The 27,055-nt window shown below is 39.8% G+C and overlaps 1 protein-coding gene across 1 annotated transcript; it reads right to left on the minus strand.

The window, feature by feature from the left end:
- frk (fyn-related Src family tyrosine kinase) lies at window positions 1–24,653 on the minus strand. The gene is made up of 8 exons (XM_039782382.1): window positions 24,058–24,653; window positions 21,933–22,054; window positions 16,237–16,400; window positions 15,528–15,696; window positions 13,794–13,952; window positions 3,263–3,444; window positions 1,841–2,006; window positions 1–1,625 (listed from the first exon to the last, which is right to left on the minus strand). The coding sequence occupies exons 1-8, from the start codon at window positions 24,462–24,464 to the stop codon at window positions 1,417–1,419; spliced, it is 1,578 nt and encodes a 525-aa protein (XP_039638316.1). The 5' UTR covers window positions 24,465–24,653; the 3' UTR covers window positions 1–1,416.
- Window positions 24,654–27,055: the final 2,402 nt, after the last annotated feature.

The following is a 27,055-nucleotide window of genomic DNA, read 5'->3' on the forward strand; positions in this document are numbered from 1 at the left end:
TTGTTTGAATTTTTTATTTAATGAAAATAATGATACAAATGATCATTTGCTCTAATATCATGAATCATATTGCAATCACAATATCAGTCAAATTAACTGCAATTAGATATTTTCCTTATATCTTGCAGCCCTAGTATGAAGGAGAAATAACTAATTCCTGTGGCACCTAAAATAATCATTTGTGCTCTTGAATTACTTTATTTGTGCACCCAAATGAAGAGAACATAACATTAAATAATCTTTATCACATGGTTAATGGATGTGAAAGATAACACTATCAATTTTATTGGGCAAACAAATCCAAACTGCATTAGCAATTCACTCATAGCTCTTATCAGCACCATTTTTCAGATACAACAGGCAGCCCTTTTCAGGATACCGGCTGGTGAACACAGTGGAGGATTTAGCAGTTAAAGAGGCAGACATATTTGTCACGAGTTGCGGGAGACCAAAAGCTAAAAAAAGGGGAGCGAATACAGGATTTAGATTCATCACGAGGCTGGAAATACGACACGTTAATGTGGCTGTTGCTTGGTGTCTGCTGGATGTCCAAATAAGCCACTGATTATTGATCAACTTCAAGATAATAAGGCAAAGTGGGCCAAAGAAATCTAAATCAAAAATAATCTATGAATGCCGTTATAAATATTAGTTTTTTTTTTTATCTTTATTCCAGTGGCACAGAGATAGTAGGGAAGCCATTTTCATTATGTAATGATTATGTTGGGCATGGATTTAACTCTAGAGTGAAATAGTTTGTATGTAGTTTGTTAATAAGGGCTGGGGGGTTATTGTTATTTAGCCCCTCTGGCTGCTGGAGCCAAAAACAGTCTCCTACAGTATTTTTGAATAATGTTTAAATCACTTCTGGTAGCTATTCGTACATGTGCACGGAGATGATAGCAGATGGCATCACTCAGTCTCGCTATGACTCACTCAAGAAATGACTCATCAATCCTGCCAGGTACCTTCTTGTAAAAGCTCCACAGGCAGTGGCGAGCATGCATTGCACCCATTCTCGAAGGAGAAGAACCAGTTTGTCGAGATGGACAGATAGCAGCTTTTCGAGGACTCTTTGAGTCAAAGTGCTTTAAGAGTTAGGCAATCCACATACAGCCGGTCTGAAAGTACATTCAGCTGTCAAACACAGGAGTGTCGCAACCACCTGGAGCTGTGGTAAAAGCCTCCTCACGGCATGTTAGATTAATTCCAATCTTCCATCACATGCATCATCAGTTTTAGATCCTTCGGGTGACCGCAATGAGTGGAATTTTGAATTACATTTGAATCCGTTTGGTCATTCATCTACGTATGTTTGTTTGGATTCAGGTGATTTGGATTTTGCATCTGTGCAGAAAGAATAGGTTTGTTTTTTGCATCTTATTTCTTTGCACGTGTGGCAGCCTGATCGCTGTGCTAGTAGCGGCCGGCATCATCATAGGAGGTGACATCCAGGTCAAAGTAGTCCTCCAGCTTCCACTGCAGGGTTTCGAACGTGGGCCGGTCCTGCTCGTTCTCCTTCCAGCAGTCCATCATGATGTCGTGCATGACTTTGGGGCAGTTGGCGGGGCACGGCATCCTGTAGCCCTGGGGAAGCTTCTGCACCACCTGGTAGTTCGTCATGGCTGAAGAAACCACAGAAAGGACATTAGAACTTACAGGAGACAATTACTTTAGCATTGAAGGTTTACCCGGAACATTCAGAGACTTCTTGCGAGGTACTTGAAATCATAGAATCATTTTCGACTTTTCAGAAAATTATAAATATGTCAGTCCTATTTTTTTACGTAAATCTCTATTTTCAGAGAATCATTTGTGTCAAGGTTGATGAAAGGGTCACCTGGGTAAGGCATCTGTCCAAACGTCATGATCTCATACAGCAAAATTCCAAAAGACCAAACGTCCGATTTGATGCTGAACTTGTTTTCGTGGATGGCCTCTAGAGCGGTCCACTTCACAGGGAATTTTGTTCCCTCTTTGGCTTCATACACATTTTCATTCTCTTTCTGGAAACAAAACAAGGCACACAATATAGATTTTAACTGTCAGTCAGGAGTCAGCTGGATTTGGATTGATTCAACAAGTGTTTGACACATCACAAAACACCTGATGGGACAATACCTGATGTGGGTTGTAGAGTATTTATTAGCTTTGATAATGCATGCCAGTCTGTACAAGTGGAGAATGCGGGCTGGCTTTAGTTTCATACATGTAAAGTACACCGCAATTACAGTACTGGGCCAACAGCTACCAAGCTCCATTGTACAATAACTTGATCAACAAGTTCCTAAAATGTTCACTTTTAGTTTACACGTCGCTTTTCTTTAGTGTACTTTTTATTTGTCGTGATAAGTGAGAAGAACTTTGTCCCCCTTGTCCATCAAAGTCCTGAATGGCAAGCCAGCTGGACCCTAATCCCTGAAACGCTGATTTTATCTCCGACACACGTGTACATTTATACTTTTTGTTTTGGTCATGTATAGTATTAATACGACTATTATGATGTGCTGTACAACAGGCAGTGTGCAATTTTGTTGGCTAGTGGCGGTCTGTACATGCTGAGTGATAACAGTCTATGTATGTATTTATGCATGTATGTAGTGGAAGTATTCAGATTCTTTACTGCAGTAAAAAGGTACTAAAATACTCTGTTACAAGTAAAAGTCCTGCATTTAAAATTATTTCAGTAAAAGTATGTACGTATTAAAAAGTACTCAAAGCAGAAAAATCCCCCCATTTTAGGAAGAGTAAAGGACCCAACCAGTTGTGTGTTTAATGGTCTGATCATCTCAGCTGGACTTGTAGCCGTTATATTGTCGGCTAGTTTACTTTAGAATCAACCATCAGATTTTATAAACTACATTTGTGTTTTGTGTGCAGAAATCTTAATGTGTAAAGTAACTAGTAACTAAAGCTGTAACAGATGAATGTAGTGGAGTAACTAAAGTAACTAGTAACTAAAGCTGTAACAAATGAATGTAGTGGAGTAAAAAGTACAAAATTTCTCTCTGAAATGTAGCGAAGTAGAAAGTGGCATGAAAAGTACTTTAATATTTGTACTCAAGTACAGCACAGGAGTAAATGTACTTGGTTACATTCCACCACTGTATGCATGTATGTACTATGTTGTGTTGAATTCTCCAAACAGTAGATAGTTTGTGTGTCCAAGACAAATTACCTTCAGGACAGAAAATCTCTTATCTCATCTGAACGGACACTTTCTACATCCAGTATGCAGCACCACTTTAAATGTCAGACCCACCATGAAGACCCTGGCGAGGCCGAAGTCCGCCACCTTGCAGATGTTGTTCTCTCCCACCAGGACGTTCCTGGCGGCCAGGTCTCTGTGGATGTAGTTCTGCAGCTCCAGGAAAGCCATGCCCGACGCCACCTGGGCCGCCATCTCGATCTGGTCAGAGATCCGCAACGTGGCGCCCTTATCCTCTGCAATCAAAGAGACACACACAGAACCAATCCCACCATGTTAAAGGAACCATACAAAGAAATATGATAAGGAAGAAAATCATTCTGCCTATGGACCTTTTTCACAGCAGACATGTTGACTTGTCATAGTAGGAAAAGCACAGCTGACATTGATAACCTTAACGATGGCTCAGTTCCATCAAGTGTCCCAGTAAGATATTTCAGTGAGTCAGCATGCACAATACCAGGGTCTCTCCTAAGTGGAATGCAGCCATCAGTAATGGTTTAATACCAGGACCTCTCCTAAGTGGGATGCAGCCATCATTAATGGTTTAATACCAGGGTCTCTCCTAAGTGGAATGCAGCCATCATTAATGGTTTAATACCAGGGCCTCTCCTAAGTGGAATGCAGCCATCATTAATGGTTTAATACCAGGGCCTCTCCTAAGTGGAATGCAGCCATCAGTAATGGTTTAATACCAGGACCTCTCCTAAGTGGGATGCAGCCATCATTAATGGTTTAATACCAGGGTCTCTCCTAAGTGGAATGCAGCCATCATTAATGGTTTAATACCAGGGCCTCTCCTAAGTGGAATGCAGCCATCATTAATGGTTTAATACCAGGGCCTCTCCTAAGTGGAATGCAGCCATCAGTAATGGTTTAATACCAGGACCTCTCCTAAGTGGAATGCAGCCATCAGTAATGGTTTAATACCAGGGTCTCTCCTAAGTGGAATGCAGCCATCATTAATGGTTTAATACCAGGACCTCTCCTAAGTGGAATGCAGCCATCAGTAATGGTTTAATACCAGGGCCTCTCCTAAGTGGAATGCAGCCATCAGTAATGGTTTAATACCAGGGTCTCTCCTAAGTGGAATGCAGCCATCAGTAATGGTTTAATACCAGGACCTCTCCTAAGTGGAATGCAGCCATCATTAATGGTTTAATACCAGGGTCTCTCCTAAGTGGAATGCAGCCATCAGTAATGGTTTAATACCAGGACCTCTCCTAAGTGGAATGCAGCCATCAGTAATGGTTTAATACCAGGACCTCTCCTAAGTGGAATGCAGCCATCATTAATGGTTTAATACCAGGACCTCTCCTAAGTGGAATGCAGCCATCATTAATGGTTTAATACCAGGACCTCTCCTAAGTGGAATGCAGCCATCATTAATGGTTTAATACCAGGACCTCTCCTAAGTGGAATGCAGCCATCATTAATGGTTTAATACCAGGGTCTCTCCTAAGTGGAATGCAGCCATCATTAATGGTTTAATACCAGGGTCTCTCCTAAGTGGAATGCAGCCATCATTAATGGTTTAATACCAGGACCTCTCCTAAGTGGAATGCAGCCATCATTAATGGTTTAATACCAGGACCTCTCCTAAGTGGAATGCAGCCATCATTAATGGTTTAATACCAGGACCTCTCCTAAGTGGAATGCAGCCATCATTAATGGTTTAATACCAGGACCTCTCCTAAGTGGAATGCAGCCATCAGTAATGGTTTAATACCAGGGTCTCTCCTAAGTGGAATGCAGCCATCATTAATGGTTTAATACCAGGGCCTCTCCTAAGTGGAATGCAGCCATCATTAATGGTTTAATACCAGGGTCTCTCCTAAGTGGAATGCAGCCATCATTAATAGTTTTGAATACACCTGTGCTTTCCCTACTGTGACATGTCAACATGTCTGCTGTGAAAAAGGTCTATTGCTTTTATTTATATTGCAGATGTGTGGACTCGAGTCACATGACTTCAGAGTTGTAATGTCACAAAGTACAACTAAGTACTTTGTTACTGTACTTAAGTAGAATTTTCACGCATCTATACTTTACTTGGTTATTTATATTTATGGGAACTTTACTCCACTACATTTCCCCTAAGCATCTTCTTACTACAAAATAAAAATCAAAAGAAATTTCTTACACTTCAAAAAAGCAGGTTTGGTGAATCCTTGCTCCTAGATTGCAAGTTAATGCACACTCCGTTCCAGTTGGTGACCTAATGCCTTTTGTTGCCAAGCGGCAAAACTAAAGAAGAAGAGGAGGAAGCATAATAACTGATAGTCATGGAATTACCTGCTGCAGGCTCTGCCGCTATGGTAACAGAGGACAAAAGGTTTTTTTTTTACTTTTACTTCTCATAATTAAGATAATTTAATATCAGAAAATTACTTTTGATACTTAAAAAGGTGCTGTAGGTTTTCAAGGATTTAGCCAAAAAATGTGAACTTCGACAACTTCTCAGTCCCTCCCCCTCCCTTTCTGCTAAAGCCCAAAACGGTCTCCTAAGCCCCTCCCCCCACAAGGGAGAGCTGTGCACGATGCAGCACATAGGAAGAGGGGGGGGAAGGGGAAGAAACCTATCTGCAGCTCATGCATGGGGGAGGGGAGGACGCTATGAAATGAGTGTGCCTGAGCAGTGATTGATCAGAAGATCAAGCCACCCCCCCCGGCCCTGATTGGTGCATCTGAACAGGGAGTGTTGGATTTTTGCAAATAGCACTACAGGCTGTAGGTGGAGCCAGAGGAGCCGGATTTATTTCTAAATGCCCTGCTTCATGTAGTTCTACTGGAACATAGGGTCAGTTTCAGCAAATATGACAGAAAGGTAGTTTTAGAAGTATTATCTACTGCATCTTTTAAAGACAGCAAATATCAGATACTTTTACTCAAGTAACATTCCAAAACATGACTTTAACTTCCACCAAAGTCATTTTCTGGTAAGATACTCGTACTCTAGTATTGCTTTCAAGTCCTTTATACAAGACTGCATGACTTGGACTCGAGTCAGACAGGAGTCACATTTGATGACTTTAGACTACTCGAGAATTTCAGAAAAGACTTGCAACTCGATTTGGACTTTTAACAACGATGACAAGTGACTTCACTTGGACTTGAGCCTTTTGACTTGAAAAAGACTTGATACCTTTCCCTAAACCCAAAGATTTAAAAAGGTATTATGGAGGATTTTCTTTTTCCGGGTGGATCATCAAGACTATTGGTCCTCCTAGTTGTCAATCATTCTGGTGATATGTTTACGTAAGGCCGTCGTACGTGCTCGTCCCTAGGGTAGTTTTCGCTTTCTGCACATGAATACTTTCAGGTGTATATGTGTGGTGAGCATAGGTAGTGAGCTACGGTTTCAGCCATTCATTGAAGCTCGCCGTTCTCACCGTGTTTTTTCAAAATGTCTGAGGGTCGCAAGAGAAAAAGTGTCTAGGAATTGTATGACAAGAAGAGAAAGGCATCTGAAGAAAGAAACAAGACCGGAGTGTTTTTGGGGAGAATATTTCACTAAAAGCACAGGTTGGGCTTCCCACTGATGCCTCAGTTGCAAAGTTTCTACTCGACAGGTAAAGTTTGGCGTGCTATTTGGAGAAATCCATTTAAAATCACTGCTAGTAAAAGTTGATGTAAGCTATGATTAGCGATGCTAGCCCTGGCACAAGTTACGCACCACACACACACGGTAAACATCTCCATTTGTGAAAAAGTGCAAATCTTCTTTGGGAAAGTAGGCTTGTATGAGCCATGCCGACAGCAACTTGTAAACAGTGCACTCTCGTGCACACGTTTAATAGGTGTTCCCTCTCGGGAGCAGGGAGAGTGTTGCGCATGTGCATTTTTTCAAAAAGTGGAGAGGGCGGTTCTTTTCTAAAATTCAGGATAATCCTCCACTATACCTTTAAAAAGTGATATTTAAAAAGGTGCTTTACAAAATACATTAATTTGTTAATTTCCTGAATCAGCTAACGCTGGTAATTGCCAGGCAAGTCGATCCTTTATGAACACATCATTTTTTGTTGATGTTTTATGCAAGCGGTCAGATACACACACAGTTTTTTTTTTCCCCTTTTCACATTTGTCTTGTTCTTTATTTAGACATGAAGCATTATGAAAGCGCAGTCTATGTTAAGTTCAGCAGCACTTGATACGCGTTTGAAAAAATAAATACACATTCATGATTTGTGAAAACGTCTACATTTGGTGAGTATTGCATTAGGATTTGTTTAGGACTTGAAACAAAGTTTTGGACTTTGGACTTGACTCTGGACTCATTAATTTTTTTTTTTTTTTTTTTTTTTTTTTTTTTTGTTCATTGTTTATAATTGCTGTTTTTTTTCGATCATGCGTTTTGATGGAATACAATGCTACCCAAGCCCGCGGCCAAGAGACGTGCGTCGCTGCGACGTGTAGTTATATTTTTCCGAGAGGTGCACGTCAGGCTACGGCGTAGGGTCCGACGTAGACGCAGAGGGGTCTGCGGGGCTACGCTGTCGATTTTACGCACGACTATAAAATGGCCTTTAGTCTTGACTCGGGACTCAGTCTTGACTTTGGACTTCAGTGCAAAGACTTGAGACTTACAAAAACAATGACATGGTCCCACCTCTGTTGTAACCCCCCCTCAATAACCCCCTGCAGCGAGCCTCATGTGAACTATGGCACTGCATTAACAGTATTTATTTACTCATAAAACGTGCAATAACTATTTTTTTTTTTAAACGTGCAATAACTTTTTATATGCTGCCATTCAATATGTATACTAATATCTATGCTGCTGTCAAACTCCTTTTTTTAGTGTCAGATTTGATGTTAAAATAACACAAATAATACATTTGTATTCATTTGTTTTATTATTTATGAGCCAGTGGAACGAGATTTGGTTCATATGTGCACTCATTCATGACGGTGTCGTGTCACTCTTATGTATGCATGCATGCATGCATGCATGCATGCATGCATGCATGCATGCATGTATGTATGTATGTATGTATGTATGTATGTATGTATGTATTTATTACCTTCAAGTAAAGTGTAACCCTATTATGTTGATTTCAACCTTTTGGCCCATGCTGGAGGCCAGCAGCAGGTGACTCCTCTACCCTTCGCCCCAAACCTGTAACTTGGACAAATCAGATCGACTCTTTTTTTTTTTTTTTTTTTTTTTTTTTTAACTTGGAAATCTAATTAACAATAATACAGCATGATAGGTGAAAAACATTTCTGCAACCATCAACTTTGTCAAATAAAATGACAACTGACAGCACTGTCACATTCACCATCATTGGGTTCTCTGGTGCTAGAAAATGTGACTCTTGGCTCTCTTGGAAGTTTATCTCCAACGTAAGAGATGTTATCTTAAGGTTTAATTCCTACGTAGGAGTTATTATCGCATTTGTACACGATACACTTTTAGGCTCATTTAGGCTGATACAATGCAACTCTTGGCTGCTGCATGCTTACGGAAGCCTTGAAAGGGAAAAACTAAGTTTATCTCCTACGTACGAGATGTGATGTCTTACGTAGGAGATCATATCTTAAGGTCTATCTGCTACATATAGATATTATCTTGTATGGAGATAAAACTTTGGGCTTAATGCACGGTTAAATCTCCAGAACACCACTCCAATGACCATTATTAAAAGGTTTGAAAAGATAGAATGGAATAAGGATATAATGCTCAGTTTTTGTTGAAAGATGTTTTAGAGAGCTGCTGGTTAAACTGTGTTCATTGTATTGTGTACATTGGATTGTGTGTCACACCGGCAGGTGTTTCAATTATTTTGCCCACCCCCATTTATAACAAGTGTAGACTAAATAACAGGAACACCTCTCTGTATAATGCAAAACCTTCACAAGGGGAGTTTGTGTTGCTAATAAACTTTGTATTGAGTACCCTTTGGTATATCATACCTTAATCTCTTATTATTGTAATTCAAAACGCAACATCGGCCAGAAAAATTGCAAAACAATGTTTATCTCAAATCGCTCAGCCTCAAGTAAAAATGAACAGGGTAAAATGCTTCTTTTATCAATTGTTCATATAAGTTTCAACTCCAAGCATTTTATTTAATTCTATGGTGTTTTTTTACCCATTACTTTTGAAACCTGATATAGGAGTGCTTTTTTCCCCATGAGCATGGCTTGACTTTTATACTTAAGGTCCAGCATGTAACGTGTTTAGTTGTTAATTATCAAAATCTGGGTTGCCCGTTCACAAACTTTTTCATGAATATTTATTCATCACCACCATCAATTCCAAATATTCCTATTGGCTTGAAATTTCACATTTACACTACCATGAACTGGGTTAGACACTCCATATTCATGCGCCATTTTGAAATACGTTAGCCGGTAAGGGACATACAGGACATACTGCTCCGCCTTTCGCGTTTTCTCTGTCACATGATAAACTCACAGCTGCTGCTAATGCTGCTAATGGGTATCGTAGCTTCCCGGCCCCGGCAAGTTTGAAGAAGGAAACCTGGAGGACCACACGTATTCAGAACAGGAATCTTCTTCTTCACCCAGTAAAAGAACATTGAAAAGAACAAGAGAGCGACTTTTTGAAGCGTGAAGGCTACCGTAGCTGTAATACCTACTGTGAACTGCGTGGTGTGAGAGAGTTGATTGCGATATATGATCTCAACGCTAGATGGGAGAAATTCACACACATTGGACCTTTAAAGTGTTTACCCCAACCCATCCGATCACATTGGTCATTTTACCTACCCTCAGACGACCTATGGGAGCGTTTCCTAAATTATCCCCCCCCCACTGGAGTCAGCAGATCAACAAGTCTTCATACCTTAATGTAACTGTTGCGGTTTAAAACACACAGTTAACGTTGTGGTTTGGTTAGGTTTAGGAAAAGATAAAGTTGGGGTAAATTAAGTATTATTGTTCCGTAACCATGTGACATAGCTACATGCTTAACTTAACACACAAGTTAACATGCATACGCAAGTTAAGACAAGTCAACGTTGAATTCCGGTTTTACAGCGGTCTCCTGGGGGGGAAAGGCAGGGAGGGAGGGGGAGAGGGAGGGAGAGAGGGAGAGAGACAGAGACAGAGAGAGAGAGAGAGAGAGAGAGAGAGAGAGAGAGAGAGAGAGAGAGAGAGAGAGAGAGAGAGAGAGAGACTCATTAAAGTTAAAACATTTAGAGACCGACAACCCCGTTAACATTCCCTGATGGGTATATTTATGAAATATATAGATTTTAATGGGTTAATGGCTATTTGTCGACTTCTTGAGCCGTGTGTTGAATTATGTTTTTATATATTTTATTTGCTCTCACGATCGCTTCCCACTGCCAGGGTTGCAACTGAAATAATAGGCTAAAGCAACGACAGTTTATGGAAAGCACCAGTGTAATTATGGTCAGATATTGTGCCACACTGATGGGGATGTGATATTAATAAGCGTGATTTAAGGGTTTACACCGTCGCTTATTTTTTTTGCCCGCTTTCCTCCCGTTTTAGGAAGCAGCGACTGTATTGCGTTTTGCCTGTAAAACCGTGTCTGTGTTTTTCATATTTATGTAGAATTATAGTTTGCTCTTCTTATGTAAAATATGGAGCTCTGGCAGATGTTTGCAATTTGTCATGCTGTGCAAACACCGCCTCTTATGTGAACGCTGGATTGGGAAACCCTGGGTTGACTGAACTAGTTGATAACCACCGTCGTGACAAAGGTTATGCAGGACCGCGGTTGTTAGGTTAGTGAAGCCGGGGAACTGAAAGAGATCCAGGGCACGTTGATCTTGCTTCGTAGTACAGGCCTCTGGTGTTAAAGCGCCCATATTCTGCTCATTTTCAGGTTCATAACTGTATTTTAAGGTTGTACCAGAATAGGTTTACATGGTTTAATTTTCAAAAAACACCATATTGTTGTTGTACTGCACAGCTCTCTCTCACTGCTGCAGATCCTCTTTTCACCTGGTTTCTGTTTAAGCTACAGAGTGAGACCTCTTTTCATCTTCTTCTTCTGTACTATCTTTGATTGCACTCGCACATGCTCAGTAGTTCAGATGTAGATCATGTCAGCTAGCTAACTCTAGAGACAGTAAAAGAAAGCCTGTTTCTCCAACTTTGGTCAGTTACAAGGCAGGATTAGCTGGGAGACTTCTAAATGAGGGCACACATGTACAGTGCCTTGCGAAAGTATTCGGCCCCCTTGAACTTTTCGACCTTTTGCCACATTTCAGGCCTCAAACATAAAGATATAAAACTGTAATTTTTTGTGAAGAATCAACAACAAGTGGGACACAATCATGAAGTGGAACGAAATTCATTGGATATTTCAAACCTTTTAAACAAATAAAAAACTGAAATATTGGGCTGCAAAATTATTCAGGCCCCTAAGTTAATACTTTGTAGCGCCACCTTTTGCTGCGATTACAGCTGTAAGTGGGTGGGTGGGGTTTCTCTATCAGTTTTGCACATCGAGAGACATAATTTTGCCCATTCCCTCCTTGCAAAACAGCTCGAGCTCAGTGAGGTTGGATGGAGAGCGTTTGTGAACAGCAGTTTTCAGTTCTTTCCACAGATTCTCGATTGGATTCAGGTCTGGACTTTGACTTGGCCATTCTAACACCTGGATATGTTTTTTGTGAACCATTCCATTGTAGATTTTGCTTTATGTTTTGGATCATTGTCTTGTTGGAAGACAAATCTCCGTCCCAGTCTCAGGTCTTTTGCAGACTCCATCAGGTTTTCTTCCAGAATGGTCCTGTATTTGGCTCCATCCATCTTCCCATCAATTTTAACCATCTTCCCTTTCCCTGCTGAGAGAAAAGCAGGCCCAAACCATGATGCTGCCACCACCATGTTTGACAGTGGGGATGGTGTGTTCAGGGTGATGAGCTGTGTTGCTTTTACGCCAAACATAACGTTTTGCATTGTTGCCAAAAGTTCGATTTTGGTTTCATCTGACCACAGCACCTTCTTCCACATGTTTGGTGTGTCTCCCAGGTGGCTTTTGGCAAACTTTAAACGACACTTTTATGGATATCTTTAAGAAATGGCTTTCTTCTTGCCACTCTTCCATAAAGGCCAAATTTGGTGCAGTACACGACTGATTGTTGTCCTATGGACAGAGTCTCCCACCTCAGCTGTAGATCTCTGCAGTTCATCCAGAGTGATCATGGGCCTCTTGGCTGCATCTCTGATCAGTCTTCTCATTGTATGAGCTGAAAGTTTAGAGGGACGACCGGGTCTTCGTAGATTTGTAGTGGTCTGATACTCCTTCCATTTCAATATTATCGCTTGCACAGTGCTCCTTTGGATGTTTAAAGCTTGGGAAATCTTTTTGTATCCAAATCCGGCTTTAAACTTCTCCACACCAGTATCTCGGACCTCCTGGTGTGTTCCTTGTTCTTCATGATGCGCTCTGGCCTTTAACGGACCTCTGAGACTATCACAGAGCAGGTGCATTTATACGCGAGAACTTGATTACACACAGCTGGATTCTATTTATCATCATTAGTCATTTAGGTCAACATTGGATCATTCAGAGATCCTCTCTTAAAAAAAAGGAATAATTTTGCATCCACTTTTATTCCGTTTTATTTGTTAAAAGTTTAAAAATAAATTTAAATAGCCAATTTAATTCCGCTTCAAATTCATCATATGGGACCCACTTTGTTGATTCTTTCACAAAAAATTACAGTTTATATCTTTATGTATTGAGGCCTGTGTTGTGTCATTTTTTTATTGCTATATGCTAACGGTTAGCTATGCTAACGAGCTAACGGTTGTGGTTAGCCAGCTCATTTCGGACTGTGACGTCACAGTCCGGAGCCGATTGTTTACAGCGTCACTAAGGAGACTGAAGGCAGGACACATTCAGAAACCGTATCTCACTCAGAACAGCATGGATGGATTTATTTCAAAGTTTGTATGTGTGTGGAAGCACCAGAGACACAAAAGAACACCCCAAATCCCAGAAAAAGTGATTTTTTCATAATATGGGCACTTTAAGGTTACATTGTGTTTACAGCACACTGAAAACCAGGTCTCATCCAGTGTTTAAAAACGCTACCACGGCCCTCAGTTTAAGTCCATCCTTTCCTGATTGTATACTGCTGCTGGAGAGACTTTAAAATGGCCTAAGATACATATTTATATAACTTTTTGTCATTATTATTATTATTATTATTATTATTATTATTATTATTATTATTATTATTATTATGTAGTTTGCATAATGTCTGCTAATAAAAGAGAAAATGAATGATCAAAAGACATCTGTATGATACATGGCTATTATTTCATTGGACTATTTTAGCTACAAACCCAGTGGGAAAGTGGGCGGTCATGGAACCTGGAATGGATTTTGTATACAAGGAAATTGGTTTTTAGGCCACTGGACTGCCCTCCAGCCGAGACTAAATACAATTTATGACGTGAAAATGTTTTCAGCTGGGTACAAAGTAGATTAATAAACTGGAGGATCTATATTGGTTTTGCTGCTCTGGGATACAGCTCTACTGTAGCCTGCCCTATGCACACTCGCATTGGACTCTGATCCTGTCATAAAGTAGCAGTAGCTCATGATCACATATAAGTGAGCTTGTCTTACTTTGTAGGTACTCCAGAAGGCTGCCATTCTTCATCAGCTCTGTGATGATATAGATGGGCTCCTCCATGGTGCACACGGCGTACAGCTGGATCAGCTTGGCGTGCCGCAGCCTCTTCATGATCTGAGCCTCCCTCAGGAAGTCCTCAGTGTCCATGGTACCTGCCACAGGTGTTCAGGGATGCTACATTAGGTGTGCAACTTTGATATATAATCATTTCGTAGTCACACACACACACGCACTAAAGTGTTTTCAGTTTCAAGTTTCAAATATTCCGTTTAGTGCCATGCAATGAAAAATACCTTTTCACAAGTTCAGTTGGTGCATTTTCCAAAAGAATGCTTTAATTCTGAAAAATAAAGTTGGTCCCCCACGAAACTCACTCAAGGTCTTTTAATATTATTTCTTAGATAGGCTATGTAGGCTACATACCAACAAAATTAATGAATATTAACTGAGATACCCCATTATGTTGTGAGCAGTAGGCCTATGTGTGCTGTTGGCAAAATTGTGTTTAATCTGTCTGTATCCATGTCTGACCTGGGCTGGCACATGTTCACGTTAAAAAGCGTGTGCGTGCACGAGCACTACGGTCACGCACAAAGTGTCCCAGTTTTAGTCTCGGGAAATCTGATCACCCTAATATTAGAAGCTCTTTCCCGGTGCTGGCTGAGCGTTACTGAGCAGCCTCCAACTGAGCTTGAAGACGTAGATGTGACGTGAGCAACGTGTCTGAAAGTGTGAAGTCTTCTGGTAGCTGTGCTGAGAGAAATCTCAATCATTCCCAATCTTACAGAGACGGAGAGCGTAGGTATATGTAAGGAGATAACATAGGCACAGGCTAATTACTGATCACTAACATGCTAGTTAACATTAGTAATTCAACTTAAACATCTAATTGAGTCAAAACTGCATGCAAGCTTCTCCTGTACGGTACGGTAATTCCTCTACTGTACGACAGTAAGTCTCGTGGTTATGACACAATCGTTAGCCTATTTTTATGAAAGCGTCTGCTACGGAGCCATAACGTGAGGTACAAGGTAATGGAGCCTTTTATACATTGTTGTGTTTCTTTAGAAATAAACAACGGACAAATAGAGTCTTTGAACGCTTCAGGTGTAAAGTTATTCTCTGTCAAAGTGACGTCAAAATGAATTGAAGTCAATGGAATACTAACAGGAGGTGATGGCTTGTTAGCATCAAAATGGCGCCATAGGAGCTACGCGTTCCGAGGAGAAGCTAACCCCCTTGGTTCTGCCATGCTTTTATGCTGCATCGCTTACAGAGAATGAGCTCAACAGGTAGCTAGCGGTCCGTCTGACGTTAGCGGTCCGTCTGACCCACTGCTGCTGGGTCTAACGTTAACGGTCCGCTGCCCCAGATTGTGGGGAAAAAAATTTATTTGTTTCAAATCTGTAACCGATGTAATGAGTGGCACATAACATTAAGTAACATGGCATTTTATTTAGTTTTTTTTTCTTTTTAACTTGTACAGTGGGGTAAGTAAATTTCTCTTCCACTTGCCCTACAATAAATCCACTTGTCCCGGACAAGCGGACAAGCCTTAATGTCGAGCCCTGGTTAGACATTTAATTCATTTTCAGATTTTACTGATCCCATATTGTTGACATGATCAAATCAGCTTGCACTGGCAACTCCTATTCATTCGTTCCTAAATACAGTAGTATGTGTTTGGTTTAACAGCTTCAGTGAGAGAAACAGAGGCGTTAGTGTACCAGGTTTGAGGGTCTTCACTGCGACTGCTGTGGTTTCGTTCCACAAGCCCTCGAACACTTCCCCAAACTGACCGGCTCCGAGTTTCCTCAGTAATTTGATGGAGTTGCGGTCTATCTCCCATTGGTCCACAGTGTTGTAGGACAGGCCGTGAGTCTGTGGAGCCTCCATCTACACAGACAGAAGAGTCACCGTTTACTGGGATGACAATGTCACTTTAAACTGTATAAAAAAAAAAAAAAAAGTTAATTTAATGAATAGACCAAATGGGTAGAGCTGTAACCATTCCAAATGTTGATGTACAATTAAATGTCTAAGAAATAATTGCCATTAACATAATGATTTCTTTCAATCAAATTTAAAATTATTTATTTATGTATGACTTTTTCAAACGTATAAAGTTTTGAATGAAACCCAGGATACATCTATGGGTTATATATCAGTTATGCGACTCCGATAATGTAAGTACACAGCCTAATCAAGTAAACAATGCCTCTTTAATATAAAAACGTTGATTTCTTGTTGCTAACATTTTTATAATCGACTATTACCATTAACAGTTTTACCCCTTAGGACCTTAGTTTAATTGCGTTCAAACAAAGAAACAGAAATTATGTTAAAAAAAAATTAAATAAAATTGCAATTAGACAATAATGTAATAATTGTTAAAGGCCTACCAATGGGATGTGTTTAGTTCACAGTGGGTTTTACCTTTTTGCATGGTTCCCCCAGACGCACACAGAGGCCATCGGCCATTTTGGAGTAATGTTCCACCAACTCCTCCAGCGTTGCAAAGGATCTGATTCTCGACACATAGTAGTGACCATTCTCCAGTTTTTTCAGCTTGTAATGCTTCACCTTCCCACTGTCCAGCACTGAAAGACAGGTCAACATCAGTGATGTACTCAAGAGTCAAACACAAGGGCATAGCACAAAATTCTGGGCCCTGTAGAAAGGCATTCTCTATGGGCCCCTCCCCACATCCACAGCTATTCATTCTAGCATATTTTTGGCCCTCTTCACATAAGGGCCCTGGGTACCCAGGTTTTTAGTAGAGTTATTTTTAGCCACTTGGTGGTAACGCAACAAGCTGTAAACCAAAAAAGACTCACATCACTCCACTATGTTCACCAGATAGTCTCAAACTGTGTCTGTCTGCTGTTTTGCTGCTCAGCAGGTTAAGTGTCTTTTACCCCCTGAAAACAGCTGCTGGAACATAGCTGAAGAGGCTAAAACACTCCGTGGAGCTAAAGACTTCTGTGATAACTCTCTGTAGGTTCATCACTGCAATCTTTCACAATACAGTGATTTGATCCATTCGTTAAAGCAACACTAGAGAACCTTTCCTGCTTCGGCCCCTCTACAGGTCGTCTCATTGGAACTACAACTCACGCTACCCGATCTGGCAAACTTGCACAATGTAATGTAATGGACAATTCCGCCTCCTACCTGTAGAGGGACCGAAGCGGGAAAAGTTCTCTTGATTGTTCAGGTTTTTTAAATTAGGGGTTGACTATGGATGTCCATTACAGAGATACAGATATAAAAACACTATGCCAAATATAAAAACACAACGCCAATAACTAACCCATCACTGTGTGAAATTTCAATAGGTGCTTCATTAAGTCCTTGCTTTAGCTATGCAGAAGTCCATTAAGAAATCTGACAGAAAAAGTTCCTTGGATTGGCACCTTTCTGCATTTTTACGTACTAAAGTATATGCAATAATTTTATTTATTTACAACCATAATAATAAACAACCCTGGTCGTTGTTTAATGGTGCAGAGGTATGATGAATGCAGACAAAACTAAAATGGTAATATTTGTTTGATTTCACGTGACAAATAAAATTGATTGAAATTGATTATATAATAAAAGAACAATCCAGGCCATATTATTTAAACCTTGGAACCTTGTAGTGATGGGAGAAGTCATGAAGTATATTGTTGCACATTGAACCTTCTAAAATACTATTAGGTTTATAATTTAGGATGCATCAAAATATATTATGATCCCTATAAATGTGCTTCGGTATGAAGAAAAACTTACTTTCCATAATCCTTCATTAATATCCAAACATGTCTCACCAACTTGTGTTTAATATTGAAAACATGTTATGTTACTACAGTACTGTATGCGTTTTTTTTTACATCTATCTTTTACATCATGCAGAAATAGCAGATGGAGAAAATAAGCATGACAAATCTGTTTCAATGCTCAAAATCCTTTTTTTAAAATGCTGAACGTTGGTGCTGTAATGGAACGACGACTCTTTTCATAACTGGTTGTCAGCCTTTCTGAGATCAGCTGTGCTCCTATCAGCGGTTATCGTGTGTTGAACACAGATACAGATTCAAAGGCTGCCGTTGGATAGTGGCCAATGTTGGAACATTAATAATTGCTCCGTTTACACACAAGTATTATAAAAAAAAGCAAATATTGCCATCAGTTGTTCCTTTGATTCCATCTATTCAAATCAATAGGTTTTCACCTGATCACACACAAACTGAGTGATGAACCCGGCTATGAAATTAATTTTGTGAAATTTGGCTATATTGAATGAACATGGAAGCAATTTGGTCATAATGGAAAGAGCAAGGCCAGAGTGAAGACCGATTAGAGCGGACAGAGATTAAGTTATCACATCACTGCATTATGGGAGCACAGACTGCTTGTTTATTTCACTGGATGACCATGAAACCATTAATCATTCGAGTCAATTGAGGATAAGAGTGAGTCACTGAACAAAGCTCGGGCTGTTGGGAAGGGTGTGTTTTGTGACAAAGAGGTACACAAAAAACAGACTTCATCTGAGAGGTGGAATAATACAAGTACAATTTAAATGTGTTGGCAGTCGGTTTGCTTTAGAAACGTTATTCAGACATCACTTCACAAAACAGGTTCTTAAAGTTAATAGATGAATAATTATTCTGTTACATAAAACCACAATGTTCTGTTTTTACACGAATGCATACTAGGGCTGGGACGATATGCTTTTGTCCCCAATCGATTCTTTCATGATGGCTGGCGATTTATGCGATTCTAGAAGTACTGCAATTCAATAGTATTGAGTTGTGATTGATTTTCTTTTCCTTCCACAAAAACAAAAAGTTGAATAGCACAATTCTAGAGACAATATACTGTATCATGAGACATTTCTAAAAACTGATAGTTTAAGAAGAATGAATATCACAGGTCAGTCAGTTTGACATTTATTAACTTTGTAAAGAAGAACATAACATGGACTTTCTGCGTTTTCTGCTTTCGCTCTGTTTTGCTGGAAACGGATATGAAGTAGTCGCTGTCAGCGGTACCATAGAAATAAACTGTTTAGGTCAGTCATTTAAAAAAAAAAAAAAAAAAAAAAAATCACAATTCTAGGGAAAAGAATAGATTCTAAAATCATCATCATCAAGAAAATAACGATACATACGATTTTTGATTTCCCCACCACTAATGCATACAGTAAATAAGCTACTTATAAGATACTACTCATACCAGTAGCAGCAAAACCCCCAAGTCTTTTGATTAATGGGCTGGGTTTTACAAAAAATAAAAGTCCCCCCCACGCCCCCCCGGTTGTAATTAATCTGCATTTGAATTATACGATATTGATTCATTAAGTTCCAAGATTGATCTTTTAAGAGGCTCCTGTTTTAAAGCTAGACTGAAGATATTGGTATCATATGAAACTAGATGATTTATCAATGTCATGCTAAATAACGCTCCAAAAGAAAACTTGGGCGAAGGAAGCACTGGCATGGCCATTTTTACAGATGTATGGCATTAGGTATACCGGCTCTCTTTCTCTGGCCACTCAAAACCCCCTGCCTGTGGAGTCTGTAGAGTTGCACTTTGTTGGGTTGACTGCTGTAGTGTATTCATGTTAAATAAAAAGTGCATGAATGTTGTACCTTCTTTGAGGTCAATTCTTAAAAAAGGCAATTTTGTTTTCTTCAATTTTGTTTTCTTCAACCTGGACCCCTCAAATGAAAATGGGCAGCATTTGAATTATAATGACCTAATCCACATTGTTGAAATCATTTAAATATTGAGCCATGGCACGGAAACTCTTTTAGATAACACAAACCTATAATTAACGTAGCCTACACTTAGAAACAACAAACTCCCGTCTTTCTTCCGACTCGCGTTCCACACCTCTGTCTTTAGACAACAAGTCACCTCTGAGATCGATAATGCTGTCAGTGACATTAAATAACAATCTGAGCCTGTCAGTATAAAAAAATATATATATCATTTTTAGTGGACAAAAACAAAAATCGAGGCTGCACCATTGTCCCATGAGGTTACATTACAGCCCGGTCACTGTGATCTCATTCAATACTGGAACAATTTCATTATACACAAATGCATAGGCAAATAAGGTCCAGGTTGGAAAAACAAAATTACCATTTAACGTCAACATTAATATTTTTAATAATTCAGCAGGTTAGAGGGTTCCTTGTACAATTTATAACATTGGTTCTCTGAGAATCTCAGAAAATTGGTATTGTACCTAATAGAATAGATATTGAACCAAATCAAATCGGGACCTTGGGACTAGGAATCTAATCAATTCAGGAAATCTGACTGGGCGATATATACCCAGTCCAAATGATTATCCCTCCGGTTATTACTATTAACACCCCTTATCCTTGGGGCCAATTTGAGCCCAGCTATTTAAACCTTCAGAAAATGATTGAAATTAAAATGATCACCTAATTTTATCCGTGTCAGGTACTTCATGTCTCTTTGTTGACTACCTAAATACCCCTTTAGATAAAACATTAACCCCCTCCACCCCCCCTTATACATCCAGAATACCCTTTACTATGAAAGAATATGCAAATTTCCATAAAATCAATGATTGACCTAAAATTTTTTGAGAACGTTTTCTTGGTGAATTAATATCTTCTTACAGAAGCTTTGGCTTGTTTTTTTCCTCACTGTCCTCAACATGGTAAGCTTCCTTTTTAGCAGTTCCTTATCCAGGGCGTCCAGTGGGGGAAAAAAATAAAATTAATTAAATTAAAGAGTTCACATGTAATTCTATGACAATTCAGTCCTTCTGCCATGTCTAGCATCACCCTCATGCCCCATTTCTCTCTTAAGGAGCTTTCCCAGTTTACACCAGTATACTCCAGGCATAGCTGGACTGTTCATGCTGCCCATATTTTGATACTGTATTTGTCTGGGTGTTCAGTATATATATTCATCCACAGTCACATCGGGGCCCGGATGGTAATGAGAGGGTAATTGCTGGACCCACTTGTACCATACATCCTGTATCGCTGTGAGTTTGTCACGAAGTGTATGACACAGTTGGAAACATGTAATGTCATATATTGCTATTGGAATTGGACTTTGACTCGGCAACTTTCCCTCTTTAGCATTTAGCTTAGCGCAGCGCCATAGCAACCATAAACAACACTGTCCCTAGCAGTTTGTTGCTTCCTGTTTGGTGCTGGAGGGAGCGCACCCATTGGTTGTTGACAATGTTCACGTGATTTCACTTCACTACCAACACTTAAAACTTAGGATAACATCAAACACATTTGATTTTGTCGGAACGTCAAGACGGGAAAAAGACTGACTGGGACTGAGTTTTAGGACCACCTTACACCGATCGATTGAGGCGAACGGGGGCGCCCCAACTCTCTTGGTGTAAGGTTGCCATTAGAGGTCATTTTCAATGGAGAGAGTATTGGTTTGGTTTGGTTTATTTATGGATATAAAAAGACAAAAGGATCCAAGGGATAACATGTAAAAGCAATATAAAGAGAGAGCCCACAGAGCACTAAGAGAAATGGTTTCAGGGCTGCAGTACAAACAGTTTTGTTTGTCCCTCCAGTGTGAAGTATCGATGTCCCTGCAGCAAACATTTCTCCCCTCCCTCCCTATGTGGGACATATCAGGTGTTCTCGCACTAGGCTACTACAGGTATGGTTATGGAGGATTAGGGCCCTAAAGATTATAAAATTGCATGTGATAGTGACCTCAACAACAGCCAAAAAAATCTAAACAAATGTGTGTAAATAATCATATTTGCCATTCGTTTTACAGCTAAAATAGCTGGGGGTCAAATTGACCCAAAGGGACACCGCTGGGTACCAAATGCATACAGGATATTGAAAATACATCATGTTAGTTACAGGTTTGCCTAGTTGGGGTCATTTAGTACAGTAAATATTACATATTGGACATGGAAGACACAATGGACTCACTTCATTTTTTATGGAAATGTCCCCACAAAAAAATATCGAAATAAATGTATGAGTGTGTGCAAGCCAATTCACCTCCAACTGCTTTTTGAATGAGGGACAGTACAAATTTGGGCAAAAGGTAAATGGTTTTAGAGAATGTATTCAAAGCTCGAGCTGCTCCTGTATTATGTGATCTGAGCTCACCTGAGAGCGAGCGCTCCCCTGTCTGACTTTCACAGTTTCGGATGAGGAAGGCGCCTTGCTGGTTCCCTCCGGCCAACAGCAGCTTCTCTGCGTCCAGCCGCTTGGTGTCGGGGAAATACCATCTGCAAATCAGAATTTAAGACAAGATTGAGAGCAGGTCAGACCTAACCGCTATTTCTGAATGGAAATCATTTCTAAAATCTTTAACAGTCAAGGGGCCCCAGGGGTTCACTGGTAATTTAATGGCTTATTAATACTGTCTGCACTACCAAAACACACACACTTTTTTTAACAATCTTATGACTGCCTGGCTGTGCTTACCATCCACTACAATTTACCACAAAGTCACTTACATATTTCATTTAGGAGTTACACACCATGCTAGATACAATAAGGGTCTTGTGATCAATAAGAAAATGCCATTTGTATTAAAGAAGGTCATTAGGAAACCTTTCTGACATTTACAAATGTGTCTTTGACAGGTCCTGACAATATAGGGGTGAAATGGGTTTTATTCAGGTGTAACAACATGCTGAGATGGCTCCATATGTGTCTATTGTAGTTTAACATGTCCTTCGTATGGCTTAATGTTCAGAGTTAAAAAAATAAAAAATAAATTTTTTAGAAGTGGAAATGTACCTTTCCGGTAGAATGTCCCTTAATTTGGCCCTGATTAAACTGAGAATAACTAAAAAAGGAGCCTGACATTTAACCACAAGTTTAGTCCACTAGTCCAGGATCTTGAACTTCACCTTTGCTTCTGTTCCTGGATATATCTGAAACTAAATTCCTCCTAGTCTCACACCATGCCTATCAGGTTTGGGCTTTAGTGAAACCATGACACAAATGGCGCCTAGACTGCTGCAGGGAATCACAACTATGTATCTCTGTGAAACAAAACAGGAAACAGGAAAAACCAGATAACAGCTGAGAAGAAACTGGTTTCACCGAGAAGGCAAATAGGTTATTACATCACAAATACGGGTCAGACTTTTCTGGGACGTTATTCTCTCCAACAACAAAAGGAAAAAAAGTACTCCTTTATTTTAATGAGTGAAGTTACCTCATACAGTACCGTAGTATCTGACAGGACGTTTTGGTGTGGCACGGAGACGTGGCTACCTGCAGCCAAAACATGAGCTTGTTGCAAAACCCGGTACAGTATCATATGACAATATCACGGTTGGTTAAACTTTAGCTACAATGATCCAGGAAATGTCAAGGCATTTTAATGCACTTGTGACATTCTTGTGTTTTGGAATCTTGTCCTTGATGGGAATAACTAACCTGTGGCCTGTGCTTCCTGGTTCTAGACATTCATTAACTAGGTCAACCCAAGACTTTAATCTGTAGGCAGTATTCTGCACTAAAGACAGAGGAACCTGTTGGAGGGATTTACCTCTGTGAGACGCCATACAAAGACAATTAGGGTTCTTAAAAAGGACTTCAGATCTCCAAATGGGTTATCATCTTGGACCAATTGGAGAGAGAAAAAAATAAATAAAAACATCCCAGTTTGGAATAGGCCTATGTTATGTTATGAAAAGGGGATGGCTATTTGGAAAATACTACATGAATTGATGTAGTATTTGAAGTATTTATGCTTATTATCAGTGGTGAGATAAGTATTCAGATCCTTCACTTAAGTTAAAGTACAAATGCCCCTAATATGAATACCAATAATACCCATTTTAGAAAGTGTAGAGGATTCAACCAGCGGTGTGTTTAATGGTCTCATCATCTCAGCTGGACAAACATCAGATTTTATAAACTACATGAGTTCTGTGTGCAGGAATCTTAATGTGTAAAGTAACTAGTAACTAAAGCTGGAACAGATGAATGTAGTGGAGTAAAAAGTCCAATATTTCTCTCTGAAATGTAGCGGAGTAGAAGTAGAAAGTGGCATGAAAAGAAAAGACTCAAGTAAAGTACAGTACAGGAGTGAATGTACTTAGTTACATTCTACAACTGCAATGCAAATAGGATAACAACACAGATAAGAATATAGGTTATGAAAAGGGGATCGTCATTTAGAAAATAGGCCATGGACTTATATGTAGGCATTTGAATTCATGAATCATTTTCTTATTATATTCATATTAATATGACAGCAAAGGACACTTACGGCTCTGCGTCAATACTCTGCACAGGTGCCACATAATTGGCCGGGATGTATCCCTGTTTGGTGGCCGAGACGCCGGTGAGGGCTCTCGCAAACCACCACTCCCCGGGACTTTTATCCAGAGCCTCTAAAGTGTCCCCGGCGTTAAAGCTCAGGTCCTGCTCGGTGCGGGCCGAGTAGTCATACTGGGCGATATAAAGCCCCGCTGCTGCTTTCTCCGGGGGAGGAACTGCCGGTAAAGCTCTCTTTGAAATGAAGTCCGCATTTGTGGTTTTATCATCCGGAACGGGATTAACGATAACTATGTCCGTTTTGTCCCCGCGCCTGGGCTCGTCTCCGGGCTGGTTGGGTTTGTTAAAACATGCCAGAAAACTCTGCCAGCACGAAGAAAACCTCTTCTGGATCTCCATGGTGTGGCCGCGTCAATCACTGCGACTCATTCCGTGTCAGGAATCCTCTCTCGTCGCTCACGGTCCACATCCCATAATAACATCCAGAGTGATGGGAGCAATCCCCGGAGCGGACAGCGGCACACACGCAGCTACAGCAACACAGCACTGAGGCAAAGGGACGTGAACCAGTGCCACTTTGAAGCGTCACGTTTCCTGGTCCAGTTTACGTGTTCATGTTCCAATCAGCTGCACCTGCTCAGGAATGGGGTGCGGCTCACCTTCGGTGACGTCATGTGCCCCCTGGCGGCCATATTGGAGGACAGCACAGGTGGGTTAAATCCTTTTTTTGTTTTTTTTTGTTTTATTAGAATTAAAATTACAGTCATTCATCTCAGTTCATAAAGTTAAATTATGCATATACAAAACAAATGACATAATAAAAAGGTAAAATAGGCAAATGATAATTTCAACAAAATATAAATGAATGAAGGGGATGCTAGATCGGATCCGCCAAACGTGTCGACGTGGTTAGTTTAACCTGGGGAATGGGGAGTGGTTAGGGTTAGTTCCTCCACAGCCGCGGAGGAGGGTCTGGCTAGTCCACACAGCATTCCGCGATGGGAGAAAAACGTGCTCTGGTCTATCGGAATTTCTTTAAACCAATCACAATCGTCTTGGGCGGAGCAACGGTTTCTCTGCTAAATAGTCTCAGGAAGGAACTAGTTTTGGTGGAACATGTGGACGTTTTAGTCGTGCAACAGAAAACTCCGATTGGACAGATAGTCTAGCTAGCTGTCTGGATTTACCCTGCAGAGATCTGAGGAGCAGTTAACTATAGTCCTCACAAATCCACCGGAGTTTAAAATGGCAACACAAGAAAGAGGAAGGGGACGGACATCCGGACAAAAGAAGGACATCCGGCGGAATTTCCAGCATCAACGGAGCAATCCCAGTGGTGGAACGTCGTAGATATAGACTAGGGTTAGGGTAACAATACCAGGGTAAGCCAATCAGAGGCAGAGTACTGCAGGCCACACGATGCACGTCCTTTGTCCTTCTAGCAGATCCAATCTAGCATCCACCCCTACAGGTGGTGGAACAGCTGGGAGAAAAGCTACTGATAACTCAGGTTTGGAAGAAATGCATCACCCATACTTTTCCCTTATCATATCTTTTTTTAAATATTGTTCTCATAACTATAAGATCATAGAAGCTGTTCCCTGTCAGGAACTAATACCTGACATAAAAAGTTATATTTTTACTTTTTAAGATAAGATACACCTTTATTGATCCCCAGCTGGGACATTCTGTTGCTGCAGCAGTAGAGAAAGAACAGAAGTAAATGGGCTACAGATAAATAAAGAAAGTAACAGAAATAGGCTAAATAATAAAGGTAGCCTACATGAGCTATAATAAAATTGAAACTATACAGAGGATTTGGAATATAGTTTTTTCATTTTTGTATTCAGAATAAAAACAAACGAAAAAATTACCTGATAAAGTGATTCTTTTTTTAATTAAAACCAGTGGAATCAACAGGTCTAAGTAAACAGTGTACACAAGACCAATATGTGATATGGTTAGCTGTTAACTAGATAGTTTTCTTATAATTATGAAATGCTTTATAATAGACACCAAGGTCATGATTACAATCCAAAAAAAGACAAAAGGTGTGCGCTCCAGAGAGAGAAACTGCATGGTGCTCAACCTAAGTCAATATTTTACACTTTCTCACTACTTTGAAATTCTTAGTCAATATTCTGTGATACTAAGTCAGTATATTGAGATACTAAGTCAATATATTGAGATACTAAGTCAATATTTTGATATTGTAAATCAATATTTTAAAGTTTCTCATTACTTTGAGATTCTACGTTTATATTCTGATATAGTAAGTCATTATATTGAGATTCTAAGTCAATATTTAAAAGTTTCTAATTATTTTGAGATTCTTAGTCGATTGTCTGAGATACTAAGTCAATACATTAAGATACTAAGTCAGTATTGTAAAGTCTAATTATTTTGAGATTCTTAGCCAATATATTGAAATACTAAGTCAATATTTTGGGATACTAAGTCAATATATTGAGATTCTAAGTCAATACTTTAACGTTTCTCATTACTTTGAGATTTTTAGTCAATATTCTGAGAAACTAAGACAAAACATTGTGATTCTAAGTCAATATATTGAGATACTAAGTTCATATTTTCAGATATTAAATCACTATCTTAAAATGTATCGTTCCTTTGAGATACTAAGTCAATATACATGCCTCTTAACATGTTGGAGATGTCATTACAAGTGCCTACCCATGTGAAGTGATTCCTTCGGAGTGAACACAGTGAATCTGACTGCAGTAGATGTGAAAGAAATGCATAAAAGTTGTGCTAATTCAGCTCTGTTTAGTTCCGGTGTTGAGACGGCAAGACTTAGGGACAAAACTACAACACTGAAAAGAGATACAATACAATACAGACTTAATACTGTATCTCAAAATGTTGACTTATTATCTAGATATATTGACTTAGTAACTCAGAATATTGACTAAGAATCTCAAAGTAATGAGAAACTTTAATATATTGATTTGTAATGTCAATATATTGACTTA

The sequence above is a fragment of the Perca fluviatilis genome, chromosome 18 (assembly GCF_010015445.1).
Source record: "Perca fluviatilis chromosome 18, GENO_Pfluv_1.0, whole genome shotgun sequence".
In the NCBI taxonomy this organism is placed as follows: Eukaryota; Metazoa; Chordata; class Actinopteri; order Perciformes; family Percidae; genus Perca; species Perca fluviatilis.